General features: G+C 38.5%; 3 protein-coding genes across 3 annotated transcripts in view; 1 reads left to right on the top strand and 2 right to left on the bottom strand.

Annotated features, from left to right (window-relative positions):
• The first annotated feature begins 180 nt into the window (after positions 1–180).
• LOC121422351 (TPR repeat-containing protein DDB_G0287407-like) overlaps positions 181–17,812 on the top strand; it is a 63,797-nt gene continuing 46,165 nt past the window's right edge. The window contains exon 1 of the mRNA XM_041617339.1: positions 181–258. The gene's annotated coding sequence lies outside the window, so the exon portion shown is untranslated. The remainder of the gene's footprint in view (positions 259–17,812) is intronic.
• LOC121422681 lies at positions 5,357–8,116 on the bottom strand. The gene is made up of 2 exons (XM_041617844.1): positions 7,472–8,116; positions 5,357–6,320 (listed from the first exon to the last, which is right to left on the bottom strand). Exon 2 carries the CDS (start codon positions 6,131–6,133, stop codon positions 5,357–5,359), a length of 777 nt encoding a protein of 258 aa, XP_041473778.1. The 5' UTR covers positions 6,134–6,320; positions 7,472–8,116.
• Positions 9,267–16,405, bottom strand: LOC121422679. Its single transcript, XM_041617843.1, has 2 exons — positions 16,170–16,405; positions 9,267–15,024 (listed from the first exon to the last, which is right to left on the bottom strand). The coding sequence occupies exon 2, from the start codon at positions 14,835–14,837 to the stop codon at positions 9,267–9,269; it is 5,571 nt and encodes a 1,856-aa protein (XP_041473777.1). The 5' UTR covers positions 14,838–15,024; positions 16,170–16,405.

Below are 17,812 nucleotides of genomic sequence, written 5' to 3'. Positions count from 1 at the left end.
TCGTTTTTTGTGATTTATTCATTTTCCACTCCCCATACAAATTGTTTAAAAAATAATAATACCTTGAATTCATTTGAAATTCATTTAAAAAACCTAATCTACTCCTAATAAATTATTTGAAATAATTGAACAGATCATTGAGTTGTTGAAAAAAAATATCTGGCAATAGCGGCTAGCTATGCATGCATAGCATAAATACCGGTACCGTACTCGAGGACCGAGCTAAGCTCCCTACTCTCTCGTTCTTCAAATTATTTGGTAAATTAAACCTCTCATCTTTTTTCTTGAAAAAAAATCAGCTTTATCTGTATGATTTGAGTTATCTGTGTAATTGTTTTGATTGTGAGATAAAGGGAGCTTAAGTTGGTGAGTTTTGACTTTTGAGCTGAGTGAGGTGCGTGATGGTTGTATCGCGTTGGCCAGGCAGCGGCACCGCACGGTAATATCGGCCGTAACTCCGCGCTGGAGCACTCTCACGTATTGAGAGGTTAGTTTCCTCAGTTGTGTGTCCGGACGATTAATTTCAGAAAGTCATTTGTAAAAAAATTACAAGCGAAGTTTCATCAATTTTTAGAAAAATGTTAGGAAATATTATAGAGGACAAAATAGAAAATGATTACAACTATTGAATTCATATTTTCAGTGTAATCCAATTCCAAAGACAAAAAAGGCTTCAATTCAATAGTTCAAAATATAATCGCAAATAGAAATACTTGAACATGTTGAATAGATTCACGCAAAGCAAGGCTCGACATGAGCGGTGGCGCGGGGCCACCAAATCTTCATCTCGGGCAACCATTATTGAAAAAATGTTAAGTTTTGGTGGCCCAAATCGGGCAACCAATAATTTTCAAGGCATTTCATTGATATGAAATGTTAATTTTTCCATCATTTTGTCAAATATATTATAGGGAAGGATAATGTTACCCGCAAGTGAAAACCCGAACCGTACCGTCCCGTATAATCCAATAATTTGCAAGCGGGACCCGCTGACCCGTCGGGTTTTAACCCGCAAGTCAATTTATCTTTGAAAAATGAAAAACATTATTTCTGCAATCCCCACACTATACAGGCTCAAATCAGGAAAATATATGTCTACTACTACCTAGCCTAGAGTGAATTTACTTACAATTTGCAAATTCGCCTTTTATTCCGGAGAGAAAATGTTTTTTTGGTGACTTTGTACCACGAAATGGGTCCGCTCTGATCTCGAAATTGAAAGCATTACGCAATTAACGCCTCGGATCGGAGCTAGCGAGCCGCAGCTCAGCGCGCTAGCTAGCCCAGGCTGCCCAGCAAGGATCGGCAGACGGCAATGTTGTTTTTCAGTCCAGGTCGGTCGACAATGCGACTCACAACAATCATAATTACAATATTCAATTCCATGGGACCTCGTCTATAAAGTAATCAAAATTGCAATAAATACCTGGATAATGATACAGTCAATTTTTTCTTCTCGTTTGTCTCTATATTATTTCCTTCTGTTTTGTATTTCATTCGATAATATGGCCGCTAAAACTCGATGTTCAGTTTCCCGTCGCCCGCGTTTGAAAATCAAATTCTGAAAATAAACTATTTGGATATCTAGATTCAAAACTGATTTAAAACATTAATATAAGCTTTTCAGTAAGACAATTACTTGTATATCTTGTAAATACCTGCAAATCTTTTCTTTCTTTTTTTGTGAATGGAATGACGCTGCATGCTCAACCATACCTCGAGGGATGTTCGTGCAGGCTCCACTCAACAACCGTAGAAGTGGTGGAGCCTGCACGAACATCGCTCGAGGTATGGTTGAGCTACCTCAATAAATCCCAAAGTCTAGTAAACTCGCGTTGGTGAGTTATCATACGGCCTAGTACTCATCCAAAATAACTTATCTTATTTGCTAATTATAACTTAAAAATCATTTGTTTTATTTTTCCAGGGGATGAGTTAAAAATCAGACAAAAAAATCATCAAAGCTCAATCTGTTACAAGGCCGACGGGAGACTCACCCACGTACGCATTGGCGCTTGTGCTAGCTAGTCTGAGCTCTGTCTCTCTGCCAGAGCTCTGGGGGACAATTCGCTCTGTAAAGGCCCTCAATGATGGTGATTTTCTGCTTCAGACAGAGTTTATATTTCGGGTATATTTTTCAAAACTGCCAATGAAGTTTGATGATTTCTTCATTGTCATGTATATTTAAGTTATTAATGAGTTCATTCTCACCAAATTTAGACTCCCCCATAGAGAAATACAATTTTCGTGGAGATCTGCGTTTTCAAAGAACTTCAGGAAAAGTAAGGGTATGTGGGCCTTTATTACATGGCCAAGTACTGGAATTAGATGGAGTAAAATTTAGATATTAAATTCATTTATATCAAGTTCAACTCACAGTCTCACCCACACAAACACACCCACATCCAAGATTCTAGGCATGAAAAAAAAACTTTAAAAATCATACAATATTAAACAACAAGTCATAATTAATTTAATAAGTGAACAGGTATTCCTCAAAATACAAAAACGTAGCATTTGAAGAGCCCCTGAAATATTGCAAAAAAAATGAAAATGGAGCCCCCCCCCCAAAAAAAATGATTAATTTTTCCTGGCTTCAAGTTCCACAGAATAAAGTGCGTTAAAAGGTTACAAAAGGTCAAACTTTCATCTTCTGAAAAATAATGAATAATGAAATCGGTTCCTCATTATGAGCTGGAAAAAATGGGACGGGAAACTCAACATCGAGTTTCATTGGCCCATGCGGTTGCTTTTGACTGCGCTGCATGCACGCACTGGCGCTGGCCTTTGAAAGAGAGCAACTCGATGTATTTATCATGTTGAACTGTCTCAGACTCAGTCCTGTTCACTATTCACAAGACAAAAATACGCCGGCATTTTTAAAAGGAAATATCTACGTCTCTAAAAGAATCTGCCACGTAAGAAGCACATGATCTTAACTCAATTTTCACTGTGAATGTTTTTATTATGCGTCGTTTATTCTCCCTTTTTTTCGCATGACGGTCTGCGGGTTTGAGAATGAACTCGGCCCGGCCCGCAACCCGCGATCGGAGGCATACCGGCAGGTTAACCCGTACCGCAACGGGTGCGGGTTACAACATTAGGGAAGGAATTTTCTCACTGTTTTTTTCCAGATAACTTTTGCTGTTTTTTTATTTTTTTCTTTCATTTTTTTACAGTGATTAAACCATTTATAGATCTACCCCTTCCCATTGAATAAGCCTGATTAAAGAATGTTTCTACTGAATAATAATTATAATTTTCCCCATTTTTTTATAATTTTGTCTTATTCATTTTTCTTACATTTTCTTTTGTTTGTTTTTTTCTCAATTTTTTTCCCTGTTCTTCATTTTTTCTTTCTTCATTTTTCTTTTGTTTCATTTCACTTATTCATTTTACAATTTTTTTTCTTTTTTCAATATATTATTTTTGTTTATTTCCCCTTTTATACATTGTTCTAATTCTGCAGCATATATTTCTGTGATTTTCTCCTGCTATAATATGCTGGAAAAGAGAAAATAATCTGGATTTGGGGCCTGCATAATCTAGGTTTTATGATCAAAAAGGAAGAAAGGAAAAATCATTGTTTTGTAAATCTGAGTTTGCTAAATGCACTTATTTATTAGGTGGTCTGTCATTTATGACAGATCACCTCTTAATTTCGTCAGAATTTTCTTATTTTTATTATTATTTATTTATTTTTACGGATTTTCTTGTCGCCAGGTTATCTCAAAATAGACTTAATCAATATCATTGAATTTCATGTCATCTATAGGATCTATCATGGACACGTCAAAATAAGCTTTTCAAGGTCATCGGGTCATGATGACGTCATCTAGGCGCCATTTTGTAAAATCACATTATCAATCATATCTCCATTATCAATTATCAAAAATCAATTAAATTAACATCACATCAACTTCAGGTCAAAGGTCATCAGGTCATGTCATCAAAGGTCACCTGGAGGTCACGACGCGCACGTACGCGCGCGTCAAAATTTCAAAATGCTCAAAATCACTTTTTTACCAAACGAGAGTACGTTTCAGGTCATTTTAAGCATTTCAAAAATTTGCGCGCGCGCACGTATGCGCGCGCGTTTCCGCGCGTTACACCTTAACGAAACTCAGAAACACCGTTTTTTTTACATCATTGCATTGATAATATAATTCTGAGCAATTTGATACCGAATTTAGCTCTCTACGACCATTAATGACGAAATTAACACCCGTTAAAGTCTGCAGCACGTGTGCGTGCGAGCTCTCACTATAGGCCATATATGGGCAAAAACATGCCTATTGAAAATTCACTGTAGCTCTTTAAATAGTCCATTGACCCCCAATTTTTTTTTCATATATCGATAGAGTATGAGTTGTAGATTTGATTTCATGTCATCAATGTCCCTAAATTATATCGTGACGTCATCAAAATGGCGCCTAAACTAAAAATTTCATTTTTTCAAAAATGACGTCATCAAATTTATGCAAATTTGGTTGTAACTTCTCGAATATAGATCGTTTTTCGCCCAGATTTCGATATGTTGTAGTATGCAATATGTTGTAGTTTAAAATGTACTCTTTCTCCTCAGTTAACATAAATATTCGTTTTGAGAAACGCATCATTGCGTAAAACAGCGATGAAAAGAGGCATGTCATTTTTGCTCATTTTGCGTGTAATCTCTATGGGACATGACTTTTTCTCAAAACCAGATTCGACATTTCTCTATTTCGTGAGCCATATCTCCATTTTTTCTCGTCAGTTTTCTTTAAGCTTTTAGTATGTTGTAGCTGAGATTCTAAGCTTTCGCAAGTGTGCCCTCCATTTTTTGATCAGATGCCGAGATCATGCCCGTATTTCACTTGCAAAATTGGACTTGTAATTCTCAAAATTGCTTACGTGTATTCTCTATGGTGAATATCGTGGCTTTGACTGCTTCTTAAAGGGCGCGGGTTCGAGTCCTGGGGTGAACAAGATGAATTTTTTTTTTCACTTTTTTTTCTTTTTGCCACTTCTTACATGATCCTTTATGATAATTTAAAGGTATAAAAGTTTAAATTTAGCAAGATAAAACAGATTATAATTACTTTTTTTCATATCACATGTATTTTGCGTGTAATCTCTATGGGACATGACCTTTTCTCAAAACTAGATTCGACATTCCTCTATTTCGTGAGCTATATCTCCAATGTTTCTTGTCAGTTTTCCCTGAGCTTTTAGTATGTTGTAGCCGAGATTCTAAGCTTTCGGAAATGTGCCCTCCATTTTTTGATCAGATGCCGGGATCATGCCCGTATTTCGCTTGCAAAATTTGAATTGTAATTCTCAAACTTGCTTACGTGTAATCTCTATGGGGAATATGCTATCCGATCTTCTTCGGTTCTCCTTCGCAACTGTTAAACAGCCTCAAGAGCTTAGCACCATTGTCGAGTGCTGAACGTCCAATGAGGTTGTCGAAAGATCGGACAAATTCAAAGTATCTTAATGGGTCCCCATTGAACTTGAAGACATCTGCGTTGGACAAACTTATGGCCTCTAGAAGACGTTGATTGTTGAGTTGAGCCTGGGACATCTGTTGGAAGTTATCTGGCATCTGGTATTGTCCTTCAGCTTGCCCGAATGAGGGCGATCTTGCTGAAATTGGATAAGGAATTGTGTCATCTAGATTTGGTTCCAATTTAACGTGACCTTTACCTTGACCTTGAGGGTTAGTATCTAAGCCAGAGTCAGTGTGTTCTTGAGTGGTATTCTTGATGTGACTTGTTTGTGGCTTCTTATCATCATTCTCTTCATAGAGTTCATTGTAGATCATCTCTTCAGCCTTGGCAATCTCAAGTTTAGTCTGGAGTTCCAAAAGTGCCTGCTTCTGCTTTAAGCGAAGTTGCTCTGCCTCTAGTTCTTGCTGAAGTTGCAATCCCTTAGCCGCTGCTGCAAGGGCTGCACGCTTGGCCATTGCCTTGGCTCGTAAATGGGTACTCGAACTAGAAGTCGAGGTAGCTGCGGAAGTCTTGCTCCCACATTGGCTGACAGAGTCTTCCGGTTTGACGTCCAGTTTGACATCCGGCTTGGTGACTGATTTGACGTCTGGTTTGACATTTGGTTTACCATCCGGTTTACCATCTGATTTTGCAGCACACATCCTGATTCACATTCAGATAAAGGGTGTCAATAATCAGGGTGACATATGGTAGGGTGACTAACGCATAAGCGTTGTTGTTGAACTGTTGGTGACGTTAACTAATTTCCCCACAGACCACCGTGACAACAATAAACCAGAGTTGTGAGACCATGCGTCCAATATAAAGATGCAAGTAGCAAGGTTCAACCTGCAATTTAATAAGATATAAAATAAAGAATCATAAATTATCTTGTATACATACATACATGTGAGTCAACTTCTCAGTAGCATGTTATGTCACATGAATATAAATTGCAGGTATAAATAAAAAAGTCATTCTTTTGTATCAAACAAATATCAACTCTTTATCCTTTGTTGTCCCTTTAAATAACCTCATTTGCATAAAGCTATATCAGCTACATCAGTTTCAGTTACTTCATCAGTTTCATTATATCATCAATAAATGCCTTTGCATATGCATATGATATAAGTCTTCAGTTTGGTGTCATTTTGTGTGCTGAGTTCTATAATCTAACCTGATGAAACACTCTTTTAGATTCCATCAGTAATCCTAATAATTTCTATGAAATGTCTCACAATAAGCAAGTCAATAAACTAATGTGTCAACTATCATATTAAATCCTCATATCATCTTTAGTTTTGGCAATAAGATAAACAAAACCACCAGTACAACGTATTGTGTGCACAAAAACAACAACCACAATAAATTGTATGCTTAGTGCACACTGGCCTATCTTTACTGACCTCATTAAATATACATGCTGTGATAATTATCATTCATGCACTAAAATGACACATTCTTGATCTAAATTACAACTTATAAATTCATGCTTACACATATCAGGGTTGCCAGTTAAAATTAATGTGTGCCTAAAAACACAGTTGTCCATATAACTTGTATGGTTTTTGAACCCCAAACAGCCTAAAATATGGCATGAAAAATATCTGGCTAAGCTTTGTTTATTAACATAAATTCAGGCTTTGTTTGCCTAGAAACTGGCATCCTTGACATATGTACTACGAATAATACATTTAAATGTCCAGCATTTACAGGCTGGCTCATAAGTGTTCATAAATACTCAGAAATTACGTTTCTGTGCATGTATAAACCTTTCTATATTTACTGTACAACGTACGGGGAACTAACACTTTCATTTAGGCACTCTCCCAATAGGCTACATTACGAGCGAACTCACACCTAGTTCTGAAAAACCTAGAATGAGCTGCAATTTTTGTACTCAAATTAATAGTGTTTAAAAACAGCATAATTCATTGTCTCTCATACACATGATAAATGAAACCTCAAATTCAATTAGTAACTCATAATTATTTACTTACAACATTGGCTCATCAAAATACGACAAAATAGCGGTGAATCTATGGAATTATCGTGATTATGTTTATCAACACACGTGTCAATTCTTGCTGCCCAGATTACACAGCGCCTCCAAGCGACAAGGCCAAAATTGTCACTGAAGATTTCTCGCTTCTGACGTCATTGGACGTCTGAGCAAATCATAGCACTGGATTTGGCATATAATTAGTTAATCTGAATAAATGAATACTCTTGACAATTTACATCCCGGCCCCTTAAATGAGAAGTTCAAATCACTGAACATTTACCACATTTTCTTTAAGTAAATTGACAGACCAAAATTAACTCATCAAAAATAGTATCCCCTTTGATAAATATTCATGAGTGCATTTAAACATCACTCTAGTCTTAAATGAGCCTCAACTTGTGTAACCTACATTGCCTTTGATTATAAGCATTATATAAATATTGCACATAGTTTCTTAAGCTACAAATGTATTTCTAGAATGAGAATCTGCTTGATTCACTCCTTTATATTTGAAGAGAAACACATTTTGCTACTACCTGACAATAATTGCACGTCATTCAAAAGAAGTGTACAAACTAATGAAAAGAAGTGTACAAACTAATGAAGAAAATATATAACCTCTGTTAATATGACATCTTCAATTCTGCAGAAATAAACCTAAAATTATCTGGACTTGAAATATAAATTTCCTCAATTGAAAGAAATTTATCTGTATTCTACATATCATTCTGGAGTTAGTTGTAAGAATAAATCAAACAAAAAATATTTGTCAAACTGCACAGATTTCTGTATCACAAATATTCAGGTTAAAAAAAAAAAAAAATTGCAGAAAATTCATACTCATCGAATAAAAAATGACACAAATGACATTTCATGCAAAAATCATGTCTATATTATGTCAAATAGTGAAAAGGCATTCAATTTGTTCCTCTTGCATATATTCAATGTTCAAAATATCAAAAGTGGCGTCATGTATTTTTTTTGCTTTTTTTTTTTTTTTGTATGACACTAACTTACTAAGAAAATCAAAGAAAAATTATGTGTTTCACTTCAAATTTCTTTAACTGTCTTATTGAATGCATTTTCACACATGAATAAAGGCATAAAATGCATACAGGCATAAATTCAACTCAAGAATATCAGACATTCCTCAAATCGTGAAAGTTCAAAAGTTCAGTTGTTTCAACCATCTGAGTGTCTGAAAGTTGTTTTCAAAGTTCTGAGTTCAGAGTCAATGTTCACAGTCTCAGAAAATGTAATGTTTCTGTGATTTTAAAGTTTTGCAAGATTTATTTAGAGTCTGCAAGTTTCTTTAGAGTCTGAATATCATTTTCATCTCATCATTAAATAATCTTGCTGCATTGTTCTTCCTTTCTTTCAAATATTGAAACCGCTCTGATTTCATCTCTTGGCTGAAGTCTCATCCATAAGCTTCGCGAATCGCGATATAAACGATGTTCATGAATCCTTCGCTGATTTCGCGAATCAATCCGGGGTCGGATATGCTGAATGTGCGGATCCAAGCTCAAAATTATGCATATCTCCATGATCCAAAATTCAAATTCGCGAATCTACATCCAATTTGCTCCAAATCGTTAAAACACAAATTTTGCATATGATCAAACTTTCATATTTGAATTACATGTATTTGCAATATGAATTTTCTTCCATCACAAAACATTTCACATATTTTGTATGCATAAATCACATTCTCCAACGCTCCCAAGATATGTTGAATATTCTTCTCTCAAATTCAGGAAATTTCAAATAGATTATTCAAACAAATGGCATTACTTTTCATCACTTTCCACGGATTCCAACAAGCACAATTTGTGAATCGGTCTTGTCAATTCTCCTGTGACCACTTTCACCTTTGCTGACCGCACAAGCTTATCCTTGCCGGGGTAGATTTCAACCACTCTGCCCAGCAACCATTTGTTACGAGGCATGTCATCGACGACGAGAACAACGTCATCCACGTCGAGATTTTTTCTTTCTTTGACCCACTTCTGGCGGTGTTGTAATGTTGGCAGATACTCCTTCGTCCATCTCCTCCAAAATACATCAGCGAGGTACTGCACCTGTCTCCACCTTCTGCGTGAGTAGAGATCACTCTGGTCGAATACCCCTGGAGGTAGCTCAGCATTCGGCCTAATCAAAAGGAGGTGATTAGGCGTCAGAGGTTCAGGATCCCTCCGATCTGCAGACACCACAGTCAGCGGGCGCCCATTGACAATCGCCTCCACCTTGCACATTAGCGTAGTCAGTCCTTCATCGTGGAGACTTTGCTGCATCATGAGAGCACCCAAGACTTTGCGTACAGTTCTTATCTGGCGCTCCCAAGCACCTCCCATATGAGATGCTGTAGGTGGGTTGAATTTCCAGGTGATTTCCCTCTGAAGTAGGAATTGATGAATTTGGCGTTGATTCCAGCATTTGATTCCTTCTCTCAATTCTCTCTCAGCCCCAACAAAGTTACTGCCATTATCTGACCAGATAACCTCTGGTCTTCCTCGTCTCGAGATGAATCTTTCCAGACCATTGATGAACGAGTCTGTGTCCATAGCATGAAGAACCTCAATATGGATGGCTCTCAGAACCAAACATGTAAATATGCATCCATATCTCTTGACGTCCTTTCGTCCCTGTTTTACAGTAAATGGTCCAAAGCAGTCTACCCCCACATTAGTGAATGGAGGCTTATCAGGGGTGATTCTCTCTCGAGGCAGATCAGACATCTTCTGTTCCATGGGCTGTGATGATTGCCGTCTGCAAACAAAACATTTGCGTAGTACTTCCTTTACTGCAGAACGTCCTCCAATTATCCAATAGCGTTCTCTCAAGCGTGCTAAGACATGTTCCTGTCCAGAATGTCCAGTGAGTTCATGGAAATGTCTTACAAGCAGCTCAACGACATAATGTTTCCTGGGAAGAATTAGTGGATGCTTGAGTCCTTCATTCAGAGTACTATGCTGCAGTCGGCCTCCTACACAAATGAGTCCGTTTTCATTCATTTCTGGGTTGAGTTTTGACAAGGAACTTGATTTCATTACCTTTCTTTCCTTTGACTTCACTGACTTGTCATTTTCTTTGTTGATTTGGGGTATTCCTTCAAGGCATTCACACTCAGTCTTGAAATGTGTTTTTTGCACATAGTGTATGACAGCTTCTTCCGCTTTCTTCATCTCTGACAAAGACAAAGGGTGATTCATTTGAGATCCTTCAAAATTGACCTTGTGACCTGCTTTCCATCTCAGATAGCTTCTGAGTCTCAGCATATACACTACAGCTTTCTTCAGGCAAAACCATGATGAATACCTTCTTATCAGAGCTTCAATGACATCTTCTGAGTGCGTAGAAGAAAATACTCCTTGAGTTTGACCTTGTTTGACCTCTGGGTCATTGTTCAATTTGTGTCCTTGAAGTTCAAGACATCTTGGCCATTCTTCTTCATCAGCATACAGGAAATCTGGTCCTGTTAGCCATCGGCCATTCAATTCTCTTGGTGTCAGTCCTCTAGTGATGTCATCTGCAGGGTTCAGGTCAGAGCTCACATGTCTCCACTGCTTTGGATTTGATCCCTCTCTTATGGCGGCAATTCTATTAGCGACGAAAGTATGAAATCTCTTGTCTTCATTGCTGATGTAATGCAGTACAATGGCACTGTCTGTCCAGAAGACTGATTCCTTGAGCTGAAGATCAAGCTCATGTCTGATCATTCCATCCATCGTTACTGCCAAGGTTGCAGCCATGAGTTCCAATCTAGGAAGTGTCACTTTCTTGAGGGGGGTTAGACGAGATTTGGCCAAGACGATGTTGCAGTCGACTTCTCCTTTCTCATTCTTCATGCGTAGATACGTCACTACCCCATATGCTTTCTCTGAAGCATCACAGAAATTATGAAGTTGATTTTCCACCACTTGTTCAAAGTCATAAGGCTTGTAGCATCGATTGATTTTTACATCTTCCATCTGAGATAGCTCAGCCTTCCATTTTTGCCATCTGACCCGATATTCATCTGGAATGGGATCATCCCATCCCAATTTCATGGCTGTCAGTCCCTGTAGCAATCCTTTGGCATACAAGATGAACGGGCCAGCAAATCCATACGGATCATACACAGACGCTACTTCACTTAACAATCCTCGACGAGTCAATGGTTTATCCTTGGGAGTGATCTTATAGCTAAAGCAGTCCAGTTCAGTATTCCATTCAACTCCAAGGGCCCTCTCAATAGGCAGGGTGTCACAGTTGAGATCCAAACCTTTCACTTGCTTGGCTCTGTCTTCTTCAGGAATTGATGTAAGGACTTTCGAGCTATTGCTTGCCCACTTCGTCAACTTGAAACCACCCTTTTCCAGTAGGTTCCTTAACTCTGCTGCAACAGTTATTGCCTTTTCTTCATTTTCACAGGAAATAAGGCAATCGTCAACATAGAAGTTATGCGCAACAGCTGTCACTGCTTCAGGGCTGTATTCTTCCTGATGGTCCTCTGCCGTCCTCTTCAGAGCGTAACTGCAAACACTGGGGCTCCATGTTCCGCCAAATAGATGTACACACATTCGAAATAGCTTGGGTTGTAGTTCCAAGTTACCTTCTGGCCACCAGAGGAATCTGAGCACATCACGCTCTGCTTGTGGTACACGGACCTGGTGGAACATGGCTTGGATATCAGCCATCATGGCGGCAGGTTCTTGTCTAAAGCGCAGGAGAACTCCAAGCAGCTTGTTTGTCATGTCTGGGCCTTGCATAACAGCATCATTCAAAGACCGTCCCTGAGACTTTGCAGCACAGTCAAAAACAATTCTTGTTTTGTCTGGCTTCTTGGGGTTAAACACAGGATGATGGGGCAGATACCAAGTAGGACCATTGCTGTCTTCTTCCTGATCTGGGACCTCTTCTGCAAAGTTTTGTTGGAGCAAATCTGCAATTCCCTCCTTATATTTGGTGTGCAGTCGTTCATCCTTTGCCAACCTTTTACCAAGTGACTGCAATCTTGATTCAGCCATAGGACGGCTATCTGGTAGTCTAGGAGGGTCCTCCTTGAAAGGGATGGAGAGTTCATAATGTCCTTCCTTAAGACAAACAGAATTGTCCCAAACTTGTAATGCCCTTCTGTCATTGACGGACATTCCTCTTGCATCTTCTGGACCCTTCACAGTTTCCATAGACCAGAACAGTTTCAGCTGGGTTTCCAAACTATCATCATTGGATATGAAACTTGAAGATGCCTGTGTGTTTCCTTCATCTATGTTTACCAAAGGTCCGTTGAGTGTCCAGCCAAGCTTTGTCTTGATGGCAAAAGGACCATCTTCCCCTCGTCGTACTTCCAAAGGAATCAATGCCTCAGGGGTGTCTTGGCCAATCAATAAGTGGACCTTCACAAAGCTGGTAGAATCTAAGATATTCAAATCCTTGAGATGAGGAAATCTTGATATGTCTTCTTGACTTACATTGTTGCAGCTTATATTGATAGCCTTCTTGGTGTAAACATGAGGAAGGGTGACGAGTTCATCTGTATCATGGGCCTGAACTGTAAGACTAATTTCCAGGCATTCCAACTGGTTGTTTGCATGCTCCAGAGTTGACAGAGAAAGTGTTCTTTTCTTCCCGGTAGCATGAAGTCTTTTGCGTAAGTCTTCTGTACAGAAGGAGGTCGTCGAACCTGGATCAAGCATGGCAAATGTGTCAACAGTAAAGTCATCCTCAGATGAATAGACCCGTACTGGTAGAATGGGAAGAGCCACCTTCAATTTACCGGCCCCTGTGACGTGACTTTGTGTACCAAGAGGTTGCTGATCAGGCTGGGCTTGAGAATCAAACTGAGCTGGTTGTTGGGAATTTCCTGATTGCTGTTGTTTACCAGGAGCTATGTGGAGGAACTTTGTGTGTTTCCTGCCACATCCGTCAACTGTACAAGTCCTCTTCAAATAACAATCCTTTGTCATGTGACCTTTGACCAGGCAATTGAAGCAGACACCAGCCTTCTTCGCAAACTGCAATCTTTCAGCAGGAGTCATCTTCTTGAACGTATCACATCCAAAGAGACTGTGTTCCGCTTTGCACAAATAACATTTGCGCTTGAATGTCTTGTTGTTATTGTCATCTGCAGATGTTGTGAAGGAACTAGTAGTAGTCTTCTGCTTAACAGGCTGTCTAGAGGGAGGATATTCTCTCTTCACCTCAACCAAGGCTCCAAACACAGGGTCATTTACCTCTTCAGCTGCATCCGAGACAAAGTTAACCACGTCAGTGATGTTTGGTGCACGTCCATGGTGACGAATGTCCTTCACGACTCGTAGCCATCTACTCTTCAAGTAATACGGCAACCTCTCAATGATCTTCATCATATGTTGTTGGTTGCTCATCTCAGACATCATTCCCAATGCTTGAAGGGTGGTGTTGCAGATCTTGAGGTCATCAGAAAATCTCTGTAGTCCTGATTTGTCAGTAGGTCTCAAGTTTGGTCCGCTTGTGACCTTTCTCACCCATGCTTGACTGATCTTAAATCTACTCCCAAATCTGTCTTCTAAGAGTGTCCTGGCCTTGTGATATCCAACAGCAGGGTCCATAATCATGCAGCACTGAACGATCTTCTTCGGTTCTCCTTCGCAACTGTTAAACAGCCTCAAGAGCTTAGCACCATTGTCGAGTGCTGAACGTCCAATGAGGTTGTCGAAAGATCGGACAAATTCAAAGTATCTTAATGGGTCCCCATTGAACTTGAAGACATCTGCGTTGGACAAACTTATGGCCTCTAGAAGACGTTGATTGTTGAGTTGAGCCTGGGACATCTGTTGGAAGTTATCTGGCATCTGGTATTGTCCTTCAGCTTGCCCGAATGAGGGCGATCTTGCTGAAATTGGATAAGGAATTGTGTCATCTAGATTTGGTTCCAATTTAACGTGACCTTTACCTTGACCTTGAGGGTTAGTATCTAAGCCAGACTCAGTGTGTTCTTGAGTGGTATTCTTGGTGTGACTTGTTTGTGGCTTCTTATCATCATTCTCTTCATAGAGTTCATTGTAGATCATCTCTTCAGCCTTGGCAATCTCAAGTTTAGTCTGGAGTTCCAAAAGTGCCTGCTTCTGCTTTAAGCGAAGTTGCTCTGCCTCTAGTTCTTGCTGAAGTTGCAATCCCTTAGCCGCTGCTGCAAGGGCTGCACGCTTGGCCATTGCCTTGGCTCGTAAATGGGTACTCGAACTAGAAGTCGAGGTAGCTGCGGAAGTCTTGCTCCCACATTGGCTGACAGAGTCTTCCGGTTTGACGTCCAGTTTGACGTCCGGCTTGGTGACTGATTTGACGTCTGGTTTGACATTTGGTTTACCATCCGGTTTACCATCTGATTTTGCAGCACACATCCTGATTCACATTCAGATAAAGGGTGTCAATAATCAGGGTGACATATGGTAGGGTGACTAACGCATAAGCGTTGTTGTTGAACTGTTGGTGACGTTAACTAATTTCCCCACAGACCACCGTGACAACAATAAACCAGAGTTGTGAGACCATGCGTCCAATATAAAGATGCAAGTAGCAAGGTTCAACCTGCAATTTAATAAGATATAAAATAAAGAATCATAAATTATCTTGTATACATACATACATGTGAGTCAACTTCTCAGTAGCATGTTATGTCACATGAATATAAATTGCAGGTATAAATAAAAAAATCATTCTTTTGTATCAAACAAATATCAACTCTTTATCCTTTGTTGTCCCTTTAAATAACCTCATTTGCATAAAGCTATATCAGCTACATCAGTTTCAGTTACTTCATCAGTTTCATTATATCATCAATAAATGCCTTTGCATATGCATATGATATAAGTCTTCAGTTTGGTGTCATTTTGTGTGCTGAGTTCTATAATCTAACCTGAAGAAACACTCTTTTAGATTCCATCAGTAATCCTAATAATTTCTATGAAATGTCTCACAATAAGCAAGTCAATAAACTAATGTGTCAACTATTAAATCCTGATATCATCTTTAGGTTTGGCAATAAAAATAAAAAACCACCAGCACAACGCACTGTGTGCACAAAAACAACAACCACAATACATTGTATGCTTAGTGCACACTGGCCTATCTTTACTGACCTCATTAAATATACATGCTGTGATAATTATCATTCATGCACTAAAATGACACATTCTTGATCTAAATTACAACTTATAAATTCATGCTTACACATATCAGGGTTGCCAGTTAAAATTAATGTGTGCCTAAAAACACAGTTGTCCATATAACTTGTATGGTTTTTGAACCCCAAACAGCCTAAAATATGGCATGAAAAATATCTGGCTAAGCTTTGTTTATCAACATAAATTCAGGCTTTGTTTGCCTAGAAACTGGCATCCTTGACATATGTACTACGAATAATACATTTAAATGTCCAGCATTTACAGGCTGGCTCATAAGTGTTCATAAATACTCAGAAATTACGTTTCTGTGCATGTATAAACCTTTCTATATTTACTGTACAACGTACGGGGAACTAACACTTTCATTTAGGCACTCTCCCAATAGGCTACATTACGAGCGAACTCACACCTAGTTCTGAAAAACCTAGAATGAGCTGCAATTTTTGTACTCAAATTAATAGTGTTTAAAAACAGCATAATTCATTGTCTCTCATACACATGATAAATGAAACCTCAAATTCAATTAGTAACTCATAATTATTTACTTACAACATTGGCTCATCAAAATACGACAAAATAGCGGTGAATCTATGGAATTATCGTGATTATGTTTATCAACACACGTGTCAATTCTTGCTGCCCAGATTACACAGCGCCTCCAAGCGACAAGGCCAAAATTGTCACTGAAGATTTCTCGCTTCTGACGTCATTGGACGTCTGAGCAAATCATAGCACTGGATTTGGCATATAATTAGTTAATCTGAATAAATGAATACTCTTGACAATTTACAATTGTCATCACCACATCAATAATCACATTTAGTAATGGTCAAAACTTATTCTTAGGATGTCTACGATCAAGATTATCAATGATATCTAAATGATTTATTTCATACATCAGCCGACACTGAATGATAAATCATGACAGACCACCTAATTCGTCCGCATGACGAATTAAATTCTAGTTTACTTTACCGTTATGAATACATGTGTGTCTATATGGAGATGTACTTGCTCTAAAGAAAGACAAATCATGAAAATTTGTTGATGATATTTGTGAATAAATTACTTTCAAAATAAAGTTGACATTATAATGAATTGTATCAGACATTAAATTGGAGCTAGTGTGTTGTAGATTTCAGAGAAACTTTTACTAAACTTTGGGTTGCAAAATGACTCATTTCTCTGGTAATTCCGTTACCATAGCACATATCCGTCATTCACACCTGAACGGATGAGGGGTTTTCTAAAAATCTTGGTTCACTATATAGCACTAGTGGCCATGCATAGTATTAGGTTCAGAAAATTGGAAAATATTGAGATATCTGGATGCTGTGAGCAAAAATAACAGCCAAATTTCTCTGATTTGTAATTCCGTTACCATGGAATTGCCCATGTATGTCTATATGGAGATTAAAAGTCCACACAACCTGGGAACAATACAATCCTTTTATTCTCTTTCACTCATTTCATATTTACAATGATAGAACAATTTATATATTACCACAAAATAAGCAAAGTAAAATAACAGCAAGCACGATTTACATACAAGATGTACAAAGAATAGTGGTAGTGACTGCAGAATATTTCAGAATTTTTTTTATTCATTTTAATTACTGGTAATGTTTTTCTTTATATTTTTTGGGCCACCAAACTTTACTGCTGGGCCACCAAAAAAAAATTATTTGAAGGTTTTGGTGGCCCGAATGGGCCACCACCAAAAAAGTTAATGTGGAGCCTTGCGCAAAGTATCATGGGATCGAAAAGGGGGCAATAGCGCCGCTATTGTCCGGATGCAACCGCAAGCAGCCAACAATAAAGTGTATGATTAGTGTATCAAAATACGATCGACGCCCGCAGCCAATATTTTGCTAACTTCCAGTAAACACCTCGTCATATTTGTTCCAGAGTCTAACATCACTTTTCTTCTTAATCATGGGTGGCAGAGATAGATGTGCTGTCTATAGCTGCAAGAATTACCATAGACTATGAAAACAAGTGCAATTTTGTTTCATTTTTTCGCGCACTGTGACTGTGCAAAGTGTGCTTGTATACAAGTGCTACCATTCGTTTTACTGAATTGATTTAAGTACAGAAAAAGTTATATAAATTACCGTAAATTATGCTGGCGCAAATATTCACTACTGATTGATACGCGCCGTATAAGCTAAAACAGCAAAAACAATGTTTGT

Source organism: Lytechinus variegatus, chromosome 10 (genome assembly GCF_018143015.1).
Source record: "Lytechinus variegatus isolate NC3 chromosome 10, Lvar_3.0, whole genome shotgun sequence".
Taxonomy (NCBI): domain Eukaryota; kingdom Metazoa; phylum Echinodermata; class Echinoidea; order Temnopleuroida; family Toxopneustidae; genus Lytechinus; species Lytechinus variegatus.
The sequence above is the reverse complement of the archived record's forward strand: the minus strand, read 5'-3'. Positions and strand labels throughout refer to the sequence as shown.

Excerpts from the sequence above, each read along its gene's own strand:
- LOC121422681 (XM_041617844.1), bottom strand. The coding sequence starts at position 6,133 with ATGTGTGCTGCAAAATCAGATGGTAAACCGGATGGTAAACCAAATGTC.
- LOC121422679 (XM_041617843.1), bottom strand. The coding sequence starts at position 14,837 with ATGTGTGCTGCAAAATCAGATGGTAAACCGGATGGTAAACCAAATGTC.